At 43.9% G+C, this 15,851-nt stretch overlaps 2 protein-coding genes across 3 annotated transcripts in view; one reads left to right on the top strand and one right to left on the bottom strand.

The window, feature by feature from the left end:
- Positions 1–271: 271 nt before the first annotated feature.
- On the bottom strand, positions 272–5,044 carry LOC134435840 (probable thiopurine S-methyltransferase). The gene is made up of 9 exons (XM_063184887.1): positions 4,944–5,044; positions 4,127–4,265; positions 3,478–3,570; positions 2,861–2,993; positions 2,364–2,416; positions 1,770–1,844; positions 1,263–1,348; positions 1,055–1,099; positions 272–572 (listed from the first exon to the last, which is right to left on the bottom strand). Exons 2-9 carry the CDS (start codon positions 4,219–4,221, stop codon positions 454–456), a joined length of 699 nt encoding a protein of 232 aa, XP_063040957.1. The 5' UTR covers positions 4,222–4,265; positions 4,944–5,044; the 3' UTR covers positions 272–453.
- A 1,017-nt stretch (positions 5,045–6,061) lies between these two features.
- The window catches only part of ext1c (exostoses (multiple) 1c), a 146,971-nt gene continuing 137,181 nt past the window's right edge, over positions 6,062–15,851 (top strand). The window contains exon 1 of one of the 2 annotated variants that reach the window (XM_063185704.1): positions 6,062–6,245. The gene's annotated coding sequence lies outside the window, so the exon portion shown is untranslated. Of the gene's footprint in view, positions 6,246–6,903; positions 7,269–15,851 lie in introns of those variants that run through there. The other variant, XM_063185703.1, reaches the window with a different exon arrangement.

The raw sequence follows: 15,851 nt of genomic DNA, 5'->3' as shown, positions 1-15,851 counted from the left end.
TCTTCTATAGCACAGATGAAACTAATAAAAAAGTGTAATAAAATGTATTATTATTTAATCAAGCCATCAAACTATGGTTGCTGAGGTTATTCCCCAGACAAAAAACAACACATGGCAACATTGATAGTTACATGTAGCTGCACTTGTATATCAAAACAAAACACTGATCTAAACCCCCAAGCCAACCATTTTTGATCGTTTGTTTGTTTTAGCAACCACCATTAGTGTAGCCTACTTGGCTCTCTGACCTGAATAAGACAAGGAAAATATATACATTATTTTTTTATTATTATTAAATCAAGCATAAACAATACAAATCCCTTCAAGTAGAGGTAATATTTTGACAATAAGTAATGTACAGCATCAGAACAATTCCAATTTTGTCATCATTTAGTTCCATGAAAATAGGAACTTTATTGAAGGCTCAACTTTATTCAGCTCCATTTAGGGCCATCAGTTTGCCTTTGGAGACAGCAGATGCACTTTCTCTGTGAGGGAGTCTAGTCCCCACTGCTTGTGGCGCTCCTGGAATGCATCAGTCTCCTCCAGGAGCTGAATATCACAACTTGGACCTGAAACACCAGTTGAACAAAAATCTTATTTCACTGTTCATTATTTCTAAAATCTTTCACTCTTATTTCTTATACTTACTTCCTTTGGTTTACTACTGCTACAACCACATCAAAATAAATTATACTGACAATTATCACATTATAACATTGCACTTTTAAAGTGACTTACATTTATTTACAGGGTATGGGTTACAGTCCCTGGAGCTTTAGGGTTATGTGCCTTGCTCAAGCGCACCTCAGCCATGGAGTGGAGTGTGATTCGAACCTGTAACCCCCTAATCTAAAGCCTAACGCGTAAACCATTAGGTCATGGCTGACAATATCGTCACCACCACCATCATCATCATCATCCTCATCCTCCTCCTCCTCATCATCATCATCATCATCATCAACACCACTACCACCCATATCATCATAACCACCATCACCACCACCATCATCATCATCACCATCATCACGACTATTACATCTACCATACTTACCAAAGAGATTTTTAACATCCTCATCAGAAACAAAAAAGGGAGGTCCTGTGTGCAAATAATGTAATTGTAAATACTAATAATAACAACAACAACAACAGCAGCAGCAACAGCAACAGCAACAATAATAATACATTTAAAATGCAAAATGCTTGAACGCATGTAAGCAAAACCAAGTGTTGTTAAAGAAATAAACGCTGGTGGGTCTTACCACTGTATAATTCTGGGTTGTACAGTAGTGTATCCAGGAGATATTTGCAGTTCTTATCCATCAGAGATGCAATGAGAGCAGCATACCTTAGGAAAAAAACAAGGCAAACATACAAGCAAAACAAAACAAACATTATGTGAGCTATGAATGGCACTTGCATACTACAGGGTTCAGTCAGCTGGTGGTCGTTGGCATGAATGTATTTCATTGTGTGTTTTCAGTATAACTACATGACATGTTTTGTAAAGAAATCTTAGAAGCTACATTCGATGTCAAATTAAGTTGTTTTCTCAGGTGACCTAGTGAAGGTGGTGTCTGTTGTTAAGGTGGCTGCCTTCAATACAGGCCTCGGCCTGAAGTGCAAGGGGAGATTCTGCTTTGTGTTCCTAGTTCGGCCCTTGGAGGACTTTTTCAAGAGAGAAAGAGAAAAAAGAACATTTGAAGTGTCCCCCTGAAGGAAAGCGGTTCCCGACCCCTGATTTCCCCTTTTTTGGAAGCGCTGCTCACCTCGGTCTGTCACACGGGTTGATGGCCACCAGGGACCCTCTGTCCCAGATTGCACCAAACTGCCCTGCCACCTCACTGCACAGGCACAGCAGGGGGAACACCCAGAACAGTAGGATAAACATTGGCCTTGGTTACACTTGTGCTGATATATTTTGTAAAACATATATGTTTAATCCATTTACAGTACATAATTTGATCCCCTTTAAAAAACAGGTGGAGAAAAAAACAAATCAGCATTGTGAGAGGTGTTTTTAGAATTATCCACTTAAAATTCTGTTTTAAACATATTCATTTTAGGGAGCCAAAACTCCATTTATATGCAATCAAAAGGTCCCCACATACTCACAAATAATATCCATATATGTGTAAACAGGGTCATTCTCATTCTCTCTCTCTCTCTCTCTCCATCCCCATTCTCTCTCTCTCTATGTCTCTGTCTCTCACTCTCTCTCTCTCTCTCTCTCTCTCCCTCTCCCTCTCTCCCTCTCTCTCTCTCTCTCTCTCTCTCCCCATCTCCATTCTCTCTCTCTGTCTCTCACTCTCTCCATCGTAAAATTTACTTAAAAAGAGAAGACAAAGCAGCATGGATTATACCTGGAGAACTTGTAGAGGTCACACTGATACATGGAGATCTTCCCATCAGAGCTCTGGAAAGAAAACAGAACTCAGACCTGTCATTGAACATGACACGCACAGTATACATAGATATGATATTTACTGACATTAGACATTAAATAAAATATTAGAATGTGCAACTAATGCAATTATGTTTACTTAGGGCTTTTTTGGCTTTGCTAAGACACAAAAAGCAACAAGCATCCTCTGAGTCATCATCTGTCTTTAGACTGACCGTTGGAAATCCAAGAAGATGCCATGGGATCAACGAGTTTGCATACAACGTCACAGAGTTTAAGGATGAACTTCAAATGAGTTAAACTCTACTTCAGTAGTGACTGTGGCTAAAGTGTTGACAAAGATTTCAAAGGCACACTGCTGGCATAAAGTTAAAAACCCTTTAATGAGATGGGCTGACGCGTTGCGACTACAACCGTCTTCTTCAGAGCGTAAACGATGAACTTCAAATGAGTTACCTTGAACACCTTGGCGCCAGGTATGGCCGACACTGTTTCTTCAGCGTAGGCCACCTCGTGTTCTTCAAAGAACTGCTTAATGGCCTTCTCTGATATCTCCACCCCGACTACCGAGTGCCCCTTGTCTACCAGCCTGCATGAAAGATACATTCTCAGCTAAAGTGCCTTTATATGTGTGAAAGCAGTGAACACGTCCCGAAATTTCTTAAGAAGATGAAAAAAATGACAATCTTAACAAAATGGACCTTAGCATGAATATTACATACGCCGCTATAATTTATTTTTACAAGTAACACCTTTTGTCCATTTGTTGAGGCCATATACAGAATAGGACCTGCGTAGTTAGCATCGAGGCTGCATGATATGAGGAAAATAAGCAGTATTCGATAACTGTATGACACAACTATGTATATTATGAAAGCAATAAAATATATATATACAGATATAAATATATATCAAATGCAATAGGTCCATATAATGCAATGTGCAATGTGAAAGGGTACTACTATGCTTCCAATAGCGTGCAGCCTCCAGTGTGTTGATCCTTTTACATGCAATTGCTCATTGTTCATTGTTGGCAAAGCATCTGCCAAAATGTTATCAAACGGCAGACAAACCATTTCATGTCAACAGCTTTCCCACACAGAGGGAAGAAGAACCGGACATCTTTTCGATCACACAGCACTTTGTCGAGGTTGTTCTCAAGGAGCCTGTAAAACATTTACAAAAAATGTCATCAATACTACATGCATTGATTGCCAGAACATGTGAGCTGAGGAAAGGACAAACGGATTGCTGCAACAATTCTGATCCTAGTAGTGGACTTTGAAATGAGAAGTATATGAAATGCATATTAAATACACTATATCACATAACAGTATCATGTCCAATAAAATAACATATGAGTCCAATTGTAATCTCAACAGAGGTGTATAAAAGTAAAAGTAAAACCAAATTCATTGTGCAGGCTAAGTACAACATTATATGATATTACATAGCAGTTACACCAATTAGTCCATTGTAGGCTACCTAATGAGGTATAAACAGTGTAGTTAGGCCTAGAAAAACACCTAGAAAGAGCCCACTGCAAATGTGATCCATACATTGCAGAGTTGCTGATCATACCACAAGTACAGGGCTACTGGTTACTCAGTCTGATAAGTTGCCTGTGTGGAAGGGAACTATGTTTTTTTTTCACCTTTACTTTTGAGATCTCTGAATCTCAACGATACTATTCCATTGAATTGAATGTGTAGGTTAGCCTACTTGTGAACGTGGGGCTGATGGAAGCCAGTCCTGCCCTCGTGCCAGCGGTCTTCCCACTCCGACAGTGCCATCACCCTGTTTGCTTGAGATGTCATCCTGAACCGACCCAGCCAACGCAGGAGCTGTTTTGCCAGAATTACTGTGGGACGCACATCAAAATGAACATGCAGGTTACACAAACTAATTTAGGAGGGGTAGCACGAATCACATGTTAAGTACTACTACTTAAAAACTGATCCATTGTCAATAACTGAGGAGCAGACAGCAGAGTTGTGTAGAGTAGTAATTAGTAGGCCTATTTATTAATCTATTTAGGCCTATTAGTAATTACAACACTAACAATAAGGTTAAACATTTAATATCATATCACTTGAGTAGTAATGACATCTGTAAGAGTAGGCTTCTTCTACTTTACACAACTCTGCTGACGAGTGAACTTTGAATGATCAGCAGACCAAGTTTACAATGGACATGTGACTGATTTGAGTCGATTCCATTCGATTATACATGGAGTCTGGTTGGAGAGCGGCATATAATTGCGTCCATTCAACAATCCAATCAAACCGTCTAATTAGACGGCAGTACGTGAATTCACAAGTTGATACAGTGTTGCCCGCTGGCAACCGCTTGACATTATGTAACGACCTCTGTATCCTTACAAAACTGCTGCTAGTTTGTAGCCTGTTAGTTAACAGTGGGGATGAATGGATTGGGCAGCCCACTGTGGCTTGATGCGTAGATAGTCCAGTTCATAGCAATAGGTAACAAATGCAAGGGAACGTCTACAACAGTGCTTTCCTTAGTAAGGAATCCTTACCTCACTATTTTGCTGAAATGATAGTGCTACCGTGCATTCATTCGGCTGTGTTTTGCTTTTTTGGCTGACAGGAAGTAGGTGTGAGGGGAGGAGTTCCCGTTTGTTTCTAGGCTTTTTCTAGTCACAAGGGGGCGCCAGTGAATCAGGGAAAGCACCTGTTACTTGTCCCTCCATAATATTAACCCCATCATGATTTTATGACCACTTGCCTTCAATGTGTTGATCTTTTTCTCATATAACCTAGGCCTACCCCCCCCCCCCGCCACCCACCCTTTTTTCAGTTATTCGGATAAACTAATGAAATCTGTAGCCTAATCTAACCCGATTCTTCATTACTAAATAGGCCTACATTTAATTGGAAGTAAGAAAAGCTATCTCATTTAACCACAGTCTTCTTCGCCATAATTGTATGTAGGGTGTGGTGTTTTTGTTCAGTTCTTTGAAGTTTTTTTCTGATGTTTGATTTCCATATCCCTTCAAAGTGAATATTACAGCCTGGGGTTCTTTGACACAAAGGAACATGCTCGACGCCTTCGAAAGTAAAATTCACAGATTTTTAAGACCTTCAAAATGAAAGGCCCGTCCAATGGTTGCGTCAAGATGTTTTACTTTTTGGCCCTGAGCGTGATTCTGCTTTGCTCTGACAATTAAAAAAAAAGTGTTTGATTTTGTTCCAAATAAGAGGGACTGTGACTGGAAATAATATTTCAGGCAAGAGTTTGCAAAAACAAAACACAAAGGTCAGGGAAATTTGCTCATCACATTAGAAATAAAGGGCTGCATTGACACATTACACATGCACATTGAAACTGCATGTCGGTGTACCGTCATCATGACCTTGCCTAACATTCCCTAAACCGCTTTCATAACACAGAGGCTCAAAGGACCTATCCGGTGCTGATCGCTTTGGTTCACTGCAAAGTCTGAGCACCATACGTGTAATTCGGTGGCCTAAAGGGGCCCTGGCTGTCGTTTCAGCACCGCTGTCCAGATGTGTGTGTTTACTTTAACTACAGCTCTATCGTGTATGGAGGCACCTCAAGGAGCAGCGAGCCAATCAGCGATGCCGGGGGCGGGTCGTACATGATGTTGTGGATGAGAAAATGGACAATTTAACTCCCAAATTACGGTACAATTGGGCACCGTCTGTACACATTCGCGTATCCGAGCTCACCTGGACTGGATAAGGATCAGGCGATCACATCTTGGCTGAACAGTGGGCTCGCTTTGGTGGTTGTCTGACACCGGCTTGGGCGATCTAGCGGTGGAGGGAGCGCAGAACACTGGACGATCCCAGCCCGGGTGAGGTGGTACAGCCTACTGTTTCTAGTGTGTAATCGTATTGTATTCCGCTCCTGGCATATTCTGTGTTGTCCAAAGACTACACTGTCCGTGGAGTGTTACAGCCTCCGCAACACGAACCCAAATCACATTTTACGCATGTGGATACATGTGGGAAGCTGTAGTATTTCAAAGGCATGGTGGCCAAGGGCACATCGACCATTGTTCACTATCCATATTTCATACATGGCATGCTTACTGTAATTGCTGTCCACAAACTGTCTGTTGCCAGGAAGCAGGGAAACCATTCACACGTTATAAAGTGCGCAATGGTTCCTGTACACTTATGTCTATAAAATAACCAATGAGGAATGTTTATTATAGTTACGATATAAGGTTGAGGGACTAGGTGCACGGTATAAAGACCGGTGGCGTCCCATGCCGTGCGTTTCGTGATCACTTGGCCAATAGGAGATGTCAACACACCACTGAACAATAAGGAATACCTGACGGTGGATACGGATTCTCGTGCCGCAGGTAACGGATACCGTGTCTGCGACAGCTTGCCTGCCTGCGAGGAGGGAGGCATGAGGTCGGGAAAGAGCAAAACGGCGGTGTAGGGAGGGGGGCAGACCCGAGAAGAGGGAGGAGGGAACGGTCGCGGTGACTGTGATTATTTTTATGTACGCGCCTGTGGTGCGTATGCTTGCGCGTGTCACCAGTGTAACTCAATCATGTTGTGTAGGTCCTAAGCTCGTAAACCGTGGAGACGGTCAGCACCGAGCGAGCTTCCTTTCGCGTTGAGGACGACCTACATCGCACTTTACTCGTGCTGTCAGGCGAGCGAGCGTTTCAGTCGTGTTCCGTCCAGTTGGAGGCTACAGTCAGTGGAACTGCGCGCCGGAATCGTGCAGTAATCATTCTCTTCAGTAATTTCTCCCTAAATTCTGGATTTGTTTTCAGTGGACAAGAACCTTTTAGTCCCCCCAAAATATGCGGCACCTGGCTGGCTTCCAGGAGGAGCTCTGTTCAGGTCATTAACAGGTCAGATACTCGCTTTATTTCCCATGTTTGCATATTCCAGCTTTGGAATAAAGGGAGGCATGACACAAAGGCATTATACCATGTACCTTTGTTGTTACCACAGCTATACAGGCTGAATGAAGCCTTGGGGATTGCATAATGGAGTAGTTTGTGTTCAGACTGAAAATCTGACGTAGGTAGTAGGAAGGCTATAGAGAATTTCCTCAGTTGTGCGCTTGACACCGGGGGACCGGGAATTAATCAGTGTTGTGCTTTTCGAGTGCCGTGATTGACATAATGCATGTCAACCCCTCTCATGTGACCGGCCTTACGCACGGCCTTTTACCTTTAGAATTGATGTATCTTACAACTAAGTAATAACTTAGTAATTTGCTAATTGTAAGCACATATGTTTGGTTGTGGACTGATTGAATGTGTAAACAACTACCATTCGCTGAATGGAGAATTTGCTGGAAACAGGATGGATGCTTGCTGAAAAGCCTCCCCAAAATAATTGCAAGTGATAGGCCTAGCATGGTGATTCATAGTGCAATGCTTCCTATGGAGACTGTGCCTATTTCAATAACACATCACTTACTTTATCATCAATGGCCCACAAGGGATTCATGCAGAATGGGATAGGGCACTTGACTTCCCACTCTACCCCGCACTGCACACACTGGTTAGTGTGACTCTACAAGACCTTGTATGTTATCAGCATGTCAGAGCTAAGGCGACACGAGCTGTCAGACAGGCTGGCATAGAACAGCGCTCTGTTGATGTGTTTACACTTGTGTGTGTCTGTGCCGTGAGTGTGATATCTAGGCTATCCTATCTAGTGGCCAGACAGCTTTCGTATCGAAGGCTAAGTTGGAAGGGCCTCCCAGACTCTCTCCGCCTCCCTCCCTCTCTCCCTCCAGGCTTGCTTTGCGCCGAAGTGCTTCTACTTGGCAGCAGAGTCTCTCTCTCTCTCCTCTCTATGTCTCTCTCTCTTTCTCTCTCTCTCTCTCTCTCTCTCTCTCTCTCTCTCTCTCTCTCTCTGTCTCTCTCTCTCTCTCTATCTCTGTCTCTCTTTCTCTCTCTCGGTCTCGTTTTCTCTCTCTGTCTCTTTCTCTCTGCGTGTGTGTTTGTGTGTGTGTGAGTGTGTGCGTGTGTGCGTGTGCGTGTGCGTGTGCGCTCGTGTTCCTCAACCAGGCCAAGCCTAGCCTATTCTCCCTCCTCATCCTCCTATGGATAATTAGCCCTTGTGGTGTCTACGCGCCGCAAACGAGTTGAGACATAATTAATCAAGCGGCGTGGTAATTATTGCCGCTTGCTAAATTAAATTGGGAGGACAGGACACAGCATAGAGGGAGAGATGAAGAGTGTGGGTACAGGATAGAGGAGGAAGGTAAACGTAACCACATCTGACCCCTCCACTTTCATACAAGCTAGGGTGCTCAAGGGGATTGGCCTGGGGCTGCAGGAGATTTTAATATACAGTCGTAATAATAACTTTAAGGTTGGTGTGGTTGTTACTGCTTTGCTTTCCGCATTGCATTCACATACTCAGGCTCCTGAGATTTGAAGTTTTCTTAAATTAAAATGTGGGTATGTTAGAGCTGAATGAAAACATTCTAATGTGAGATGAGGGTCCTAGCTTTGAAATGCAACTTATTTCATGTTTATTTTTGTTTCGGAGGGGAGGCTGAGATATTTAGGTTTTTATAGGCTGTACCTTTTCCCAAAGATGGCTTAGGCATTCAGCTGTTTTTTGTAGGTGCCTTAGGCTTGAATGGGTTAAGTAAGGGAAACTGAGAAATACAGAGTTTACTATAATGATAATAACAACAACAACAATAATAATAATAATAATAATAACAATAATGGCAAGGTTGTTGTTACTGTGTGCTGCTTCTTATTGCATATAGTTGAAATAGGATGGAAAGTGCCTTCTGCCCTTTACAGAAATGGAAAATTGAGAAATACAGGAATGAAGGAGACTTAATATAGAGTAATAATAATGATATCGCTAAAGTTACTGTTGTTACTGTGCAATTTCCTGCCCTGCTTCTTGCTGCATATAACAAAGGTGTGCTTGAAACCGGATGGATAATGGGAGTTGTGGCTTCTAAAAAAAAACTGTGAAATGCAGGATCTGCCTAAATAGGTGACATGTGTTTTAGGCCTTCAGTATGTATTGAATAATAAAAAATATGTAGAGGGTTAAACATATTTCTTTTAAATCTGATATTCAGGTGCTTCAAAATGGTAGGTTAGAACGGTTGTAACAGGCCCTAGCTCTGACAGGGGGCCCTTTGGTATAAGTTTTTAGTAATATATTGCTCCACTAAATCATCAAGCTCTTATGGGACACAAGATTTCTTGCAGCACTTCTCCTGTCATGTCCCTGTATGTACAGAGAGAAAGAGCACGAGAGAGAGAGAGAGAGAGAGAGAGAGAGAGAGAGAGAGAGAGAGAGACAGAGAGAGAGAGAGAGAGAGAGAGATAGAGAGAGAGAGAGAGAGAGAGAGAGAGAGAGAGAGAGAGAGAGAGAGAGAGGGTCTGAAGAAGACTGCTTGGATGAAGAATGAAAAACATGGGTCTGTGTACCACATGGAATGTGTCATGTCATGAGCTGACTGCCTTTTCCTGATTTTGTGTTGTTTCTTCTGCTTTCATTCTTTCTTTCTTTCTGTCTTTCTTTCGTTCTTTCTTTCTTTCTTTCTGTCTTTCTTTCGTTCTTTCTTTCTTTTTTTACCGTATTTCCCCCCATTCTGTCTTGCTCCTTGTTCTTTCGCCCATGTAAACCAGCAACCAGCCAAACAGCGGTCACACCAATTCCGCCTTCTCAGATGTTTACCCCAGAAACATGGCCGAGAAAAGCCAAGCCAAGCACTGCGCCACACTAGCATGTGCCGTCGGTTGCACGGACCGCAACCTGGTCTTTGGTCCTCTGGTATCTGCACAGTATAGGGGTGTAAATTACAGCCGCCATGACGGTACGATACGGTATCGATTTCTTAAAGCAGGGATTCGATTATTTTCGATATTTAAAAATTCCCCACGATTCGATTCTATGAGATTTTTCCCATCACTTTTTGACTTCTATTATGTTATGGAGCAATGGCATTGGACAGGGGCCAGTGATTCGATTATTTTCGATACTTAAGAATGCCCCATGATACGATATGATTCGATTAAATTCATCGTCCGTAGGTTCGATGCATCGATACATTTCGATTATGATTTACATCCCTACTGCACAATAACTTGTGTAGTGTTAATTAAACACTCAGAGTCTAATTCACATTCGTCCAGTTGGACATACTTCCCTAAATGTTGAATGAACACTGCAGTGTTAGGAGCAGGGGTGGGAAACCTTTTTCATTCGGGGGCCACTTCGAATTTTAAAAAGTCCTCCAAGTGCCGTACTATGAACACAAACCAGCATTTCCCCCTGCACTTAAGGCCTAAGTATATTGAAGGCGGCCACCTTTACAACAGACCCCACCTTCACTATAGGTCCCCTGAAAATGTAACTTAATTGTATTGAAAATTTAATTTCTAAGATGTCTTTACAAAACATGTCACATATTAAACTGCATAACATTCAAATTATATTGGGGGCTGGATAAGATGGCCTCACGGGCCCATAAATGGCCACTGGGACATAGGTTCCCCACCCATGCTTTAGAGCGTGATCGTCCCCCGTACCCCCCTGCCTGTCTGTCACTTTCTTTTCCAGCCGTTCCCCTCATAATACTCTTTTCTTTGGTCCTACTCTTTAATGGTTGAATTAACACTCCAGAGTGTACAGTGCATGGTTGTTCCCCATCACCCTGCCAGTCCGCCTCGTCCCTTCCCTCTCCCTCCTCTGTGCTACCACAGCTACGCGGCAGCACAACAGAGCTGACCGATTGAGTGAAATGTAACACTCATCTAGTTGACCATACTCTCTCTCAATGTTGAATTAACACTGCTGTGTTTACAGCTGTGGTTCCCAAACTGGGGGGTCAGGACCACAACGGGGGTCGCAGAGGTCCTTCAGGAGGGTCGCAAAGAGAAGCAAATACTTTCATAAAACTCGTACAATTATATACACATGTCTATGATGGGAACATTTAGCAACATTAGTGGACAAAACATGTTTTGCGTTTGGAATATGATATGGGAGGGGGTCACGAAAATATTTTGTTGACCAGCAGAAAAAAAATTGGGAATCACTGGTTTAGAGTGTGGTTGTTCACTCTACATCCTCTGCGTTACCACAGCTACGCTGCAGCACAATAGAGTTGGTCGAGTGAAATGTAACACTTATCTTAGTTGATCATATACTCTCTAAATGTTGAAATAACACTGCAGTGTTTAGAGTGTGGCCGTCCGCTCTCCCTCCTCTGCACTACCACAGCTACGCGGCAGCACAATAGCGTTGGTCGGCCTTGGCAGGCTGACTGACATGGCCCTCGCTGGTCCCCGGGCCCGTAATGATAGAGGCTCAGCTCTCGCGTTTAATTTTAGTTCCCAAACCGTAACTGTGCTGTCTACTGCTCTGGCCACAGGACGACCAACAGTGTTATTTTTAAAAAAGAAAAAATGTTGTTAGTTTTTCTTCTTTCTTCACAGACATTCGTAGAAGGAGATGGCCTGGTCTGCTCCAAAGACACCCTCCCTTTCAGACCTTTTTCAGTCTTGTGTAGAATAGAATATAGAATATCTTTTTATTTGTCATTGTAACTAGTAAAATGAAATTGAGCATTCCTTGTTGAGGCAATAAGCATTTAAAATAAAATAACAACATAATAGAAAACACGAAATTGAGGATTCCTTGCTGAAGCGATAAGCATTTGAAATAAAATAATAACATAATAGAAAACATATTTGTGTCGGAGAAGCAGCAGTTTTATAGAGGAGAGAAATCAAAGGTGGGGGACAAATCATTGCAGTGAGTGAGTCAGCCAGCGGATCACGGACATGAACTAGATTTTTTTGGTCTTCAGGGGAAAGGAAAAGGGGGTGGGGTGCAGTTAAGGTGGGGGAGGGGATGGCGATAGTGGACAGAGACCCATGTGGATCTGCACAGTGCAGTGCACACCCACTGCTCTGCTGAGGAGAAAGAGAGAAGAGGGGAGAGAGAGAGAGGGAGAGAGAGAGAGAGAGAGGGAGAGAGATAGAGAGAGAGAGAGAGAGAGAGAGAGAGAGAAATGTGGTGAGGGGGGAGCAGAGAGAGAGGGGGGAGAGAAAGGGGGTAAGAGAGAGAGAGAGAGAGAGAGAGAGAGAGAGAGAGAGAGAGAGAGAGAGAGAGAGAGAGAGAAACGGGGTGAGGGAGGGAGGAGAGAGAGAGGGGAGAGAGAGAGAGAGAGAAACAGAGAGAGAGAGAGAGAAACACAGATAGAGAGAGAGAGAGAGAGAGAGAAAACCTGGGATTTTTCCAGAAATGGCTGCTGGCTGCATATGGTAGTTTTCTTTCTGTCCCGGTGTGCTATTTGTCTGTATTGATTACGTCTGAGGCGCCACATAGGGGACCCAGGAGGAGAGTGGCCAATCCCTGGGCCGAGTGGACCCATCCCTGGGGGACTCCCACGGTTACTGGACCCCGTAGTTGTGGTTGATATGGATCTCAGGTGGTGGTGGTGGTGGTGGTGGTGGTGGTGTGTGTGTGTGTGTGTGTGTGTGTGTGTGTGTGTGTGTGTGTGTGTGTGTGTGTGTGTGTGTGTGTGTGTGTGTGTGTGTGTGTGTGTGTGTGTGTGTGTGTGTGTGTTACTGAGATGGTGTGGCATGGGGTTGCACTGGACCAAAGAATAAAACAGGGGTGCAACAAATCAGCACACCGTACTGTAGGAAAAGGTGGTATGGGGGAGCAATGGACTAGTGTTTCCCAGCAGGGCTTCTACAGCCTCCCAGGGGGCGTTGGGGAGCCCTAATGGGGCGTTGAGAAGGACGCAACTGAGAGGGGGCGGCGCTTAGTTGACATTGGGGGGCTTTAGTCCATTTTATTTTTTTAATACTAAGGGGGGCGTTGGCAGGATTATGATGATGTCAAGAGGGTGTTTTGGGTGGCTTATGATGAGATCCAGGGCTTATGATGAGGTCCAAGGGGTGCTTTTTCAAAAAAGGTTGAGAACTACTGTACTAAAGGATACAGTAAAACAGCAAAAAAAAAACAGCACATCACTATGTACTGTAAGGAGTGATTTTGCAGCAGATGTGGTGTGGTGCGGTGCGGTGCGATGCAGCGGAGCAAACAGAAACTGCACAAAAAAAAAACAGCAAGTCATTGTGCTGTTGTAAAAAATGATTTTACAGCAGATGTAAGGGCAGTTAACACTGACATCTTGGCAGAGGACTGCACTGATAGGGTACTGTAGTGGGGAAGGGGAAAAAACAGGGAAATGCAGGAGAGGAGGAGAGGAAGAACAAGAAGAAGAAGAAGAAGAAGAAGAAGAAGAAGAAGAAGAGGACGAAGAAGAAGAAGAAGAAGAAGAAGAAGAAGAAGAAGAAGAAGAAGAAGAAGAAGAAGAGGACGAAGAAGAAGAAAAGGATGAATAATGATAGAAAGAGAGAGAGATAGAGAGAGAGGGAGAGGGAGAGAGCGACACACAGAGGGAGGGAGAGAGAGAGAGAGAGAGAGAGAGAGAGAGAGAGAGAGAGAGAAACACAGAGAGAGAGAGAGAAACAGAGAGAGAGAGAGAGAAACACAGATAGAGAGAGAGAGAGAGAGAGAGAGAGAGAGAGAGAGGGACTGATCTGGGCTGCCCAGCTGAGAGAGAGAGAGAGAGAGAGAGAGAGAAACACAGAGAAAGAGAGAGAGAGAGAGGGACTGATCTGGGCTGCCCAGCTGTCGTGCGGCCTGCATGTGTTACAACTAACCCGGAGCCCACAGGCGATAAACGTGAGGAGAGCCGGTCCCAGTGGACAACTGTTTTCTCCTGAACACCACACACACACACACACCTGTCCCTATCCCTGTTTTTTTTTCTCCAAAAATCACCTTTTAAAGTTGAAGGACTCCGAGCGGCACACAGCATGTGGGCCTCTTTCAAAAGACTACAGTGGAGACCTAACGGAGTCGTGGCGCGCATGTGGATATGTGGGCAGGCCATTGAAGTCTAAACGGCACTCCTCTAAGACAAACAAACAAGCCACGCAAGGAAAAACGAAACGAGAGGAGCAGCTTGCCACCCAGGCTGGCTGGCTCTTGCAACTAACATGTGTGTGTGTATGTATGTGTGTGTTTTGGCTGTGTGTGTGTGTGTGTGTGTGTGTGTGTGTGTGTGTGTGTGTGTGTGTGTGTGTGTGTGTGTGTGTGTGTGTGTGTGTGTGTGTGTGTGTGTGCGTGCGTGCGTGCGTGCGTGCGTGCGTGCGTGCGTGCGTGCGTGCGTGCGTGCGTGCGTGCGTGTGTGTGTGTGTGTGTGTGTGTGTGTGTGTGTGTGTGTGTGTGTGTGTTTTGGTTGTGTGTGTGTGTGTCCGTCCAGCGGGGGGTTTCAACTGTCAACTTTCCTCTCAGTTTACCATCACATGCTGCAGAGCTGCCTTGCGTCAGGCCCTCATGCTGTACCAGGTAGCTGCCTGCTGACTTGTGCATGGGGCCGGGGGCCAGGTATAGCACTCCCCCCCCCCCCACCAACCTCAACCACAGCACCTTGTCCCCCACCACCACCACCACCACCACCACCCCCAACAGGCTGCCCCCCCCTGGCCCCTTATGAAGCAATAGCATATTGTGAATACACTGCGGTTTATTTTTTGCAGTTTGCCTGGAAATATATGTACTTCCACATACACTATGTATGTGCTTATTCAGTGTGTTTTGCATTAAGGAAAATACTGCAAATATTGACATTTTCATAAATCTCTTCCATATATTGTATAGGCTTACTGTATGCACTGCACATAAAATAGTATACCAGTAATATACAGTGATATGATAACATGAAATACAGTATTACTGTGTTTTCGTGGACTGTCACATTTGTATGTCCCATCCAGCTAGCCCTGCTAGGCATCCAAAATCCCTCTCTAAGAAAAGTCACTGGTGCCCTTAAGCGAAAGGACATCTGTCCCACATATAAACTGTATGTGGGTGTCTTTCAGCCAGAAGTATCCTGTCGGACATACTATAGGCCTACTTTCCTGACTGCTCTATGACTTCCATTACATTACATCGCATTTGGCAGACACTTTTTTAACCAAAGCGACTTACAATCGAGGACATAATCATAGCCAACATCACTAGCAGATACAAAGTACACAGAAAATGTACAAATGAACAAGTGCAGATGCTAAGTAGGTTTTTTTAAAAGTACATTTGCACAGGGTTTAGTAGGGTACACACACATCATGCCATACACTTCCAGATCAAACATACAACTTTTTTCCCATAGGCCTTGGTGATAGTTGCACAACTTTTTTAAAATGTTTTTTAGGGTCTTTTATTTGACAGGACAGTGTGAGTTTGACAGGAAATGAGGGGGGGAGAGAGACAGTGAGGGGAGGGTTAGTTACGAACCTGGGTAACCTTACGTAACCGCACGCCAGCCATTTGAGCCACAACTTTTGATGGTGATAGCAGCAGAACATTTGACGGCTGCTATCACTGTTCAAAAACTCAAGACCCCCTAAAAT

Source organism: Engraulis encrasicolus, chromosome 20 (genome assembly GCF_034702125.1).
Source record: "Engraulis encrasicolus isolate BLACKSEA-1 chromosome 20, IST_EnEncr_1.0, whole genome shotgun sequence".
Lineage (NCBI taxonomy): Eukaryota > Metazoa > Chordata > Actinopteri > Clupeiformes > Engraulidae > Engraulis > Engraulis encrasicolus.
Note: the sequence above shows the minus strand (reverse complement) of the source record. Positions and strands in the feature narration are given on the sequence as shown.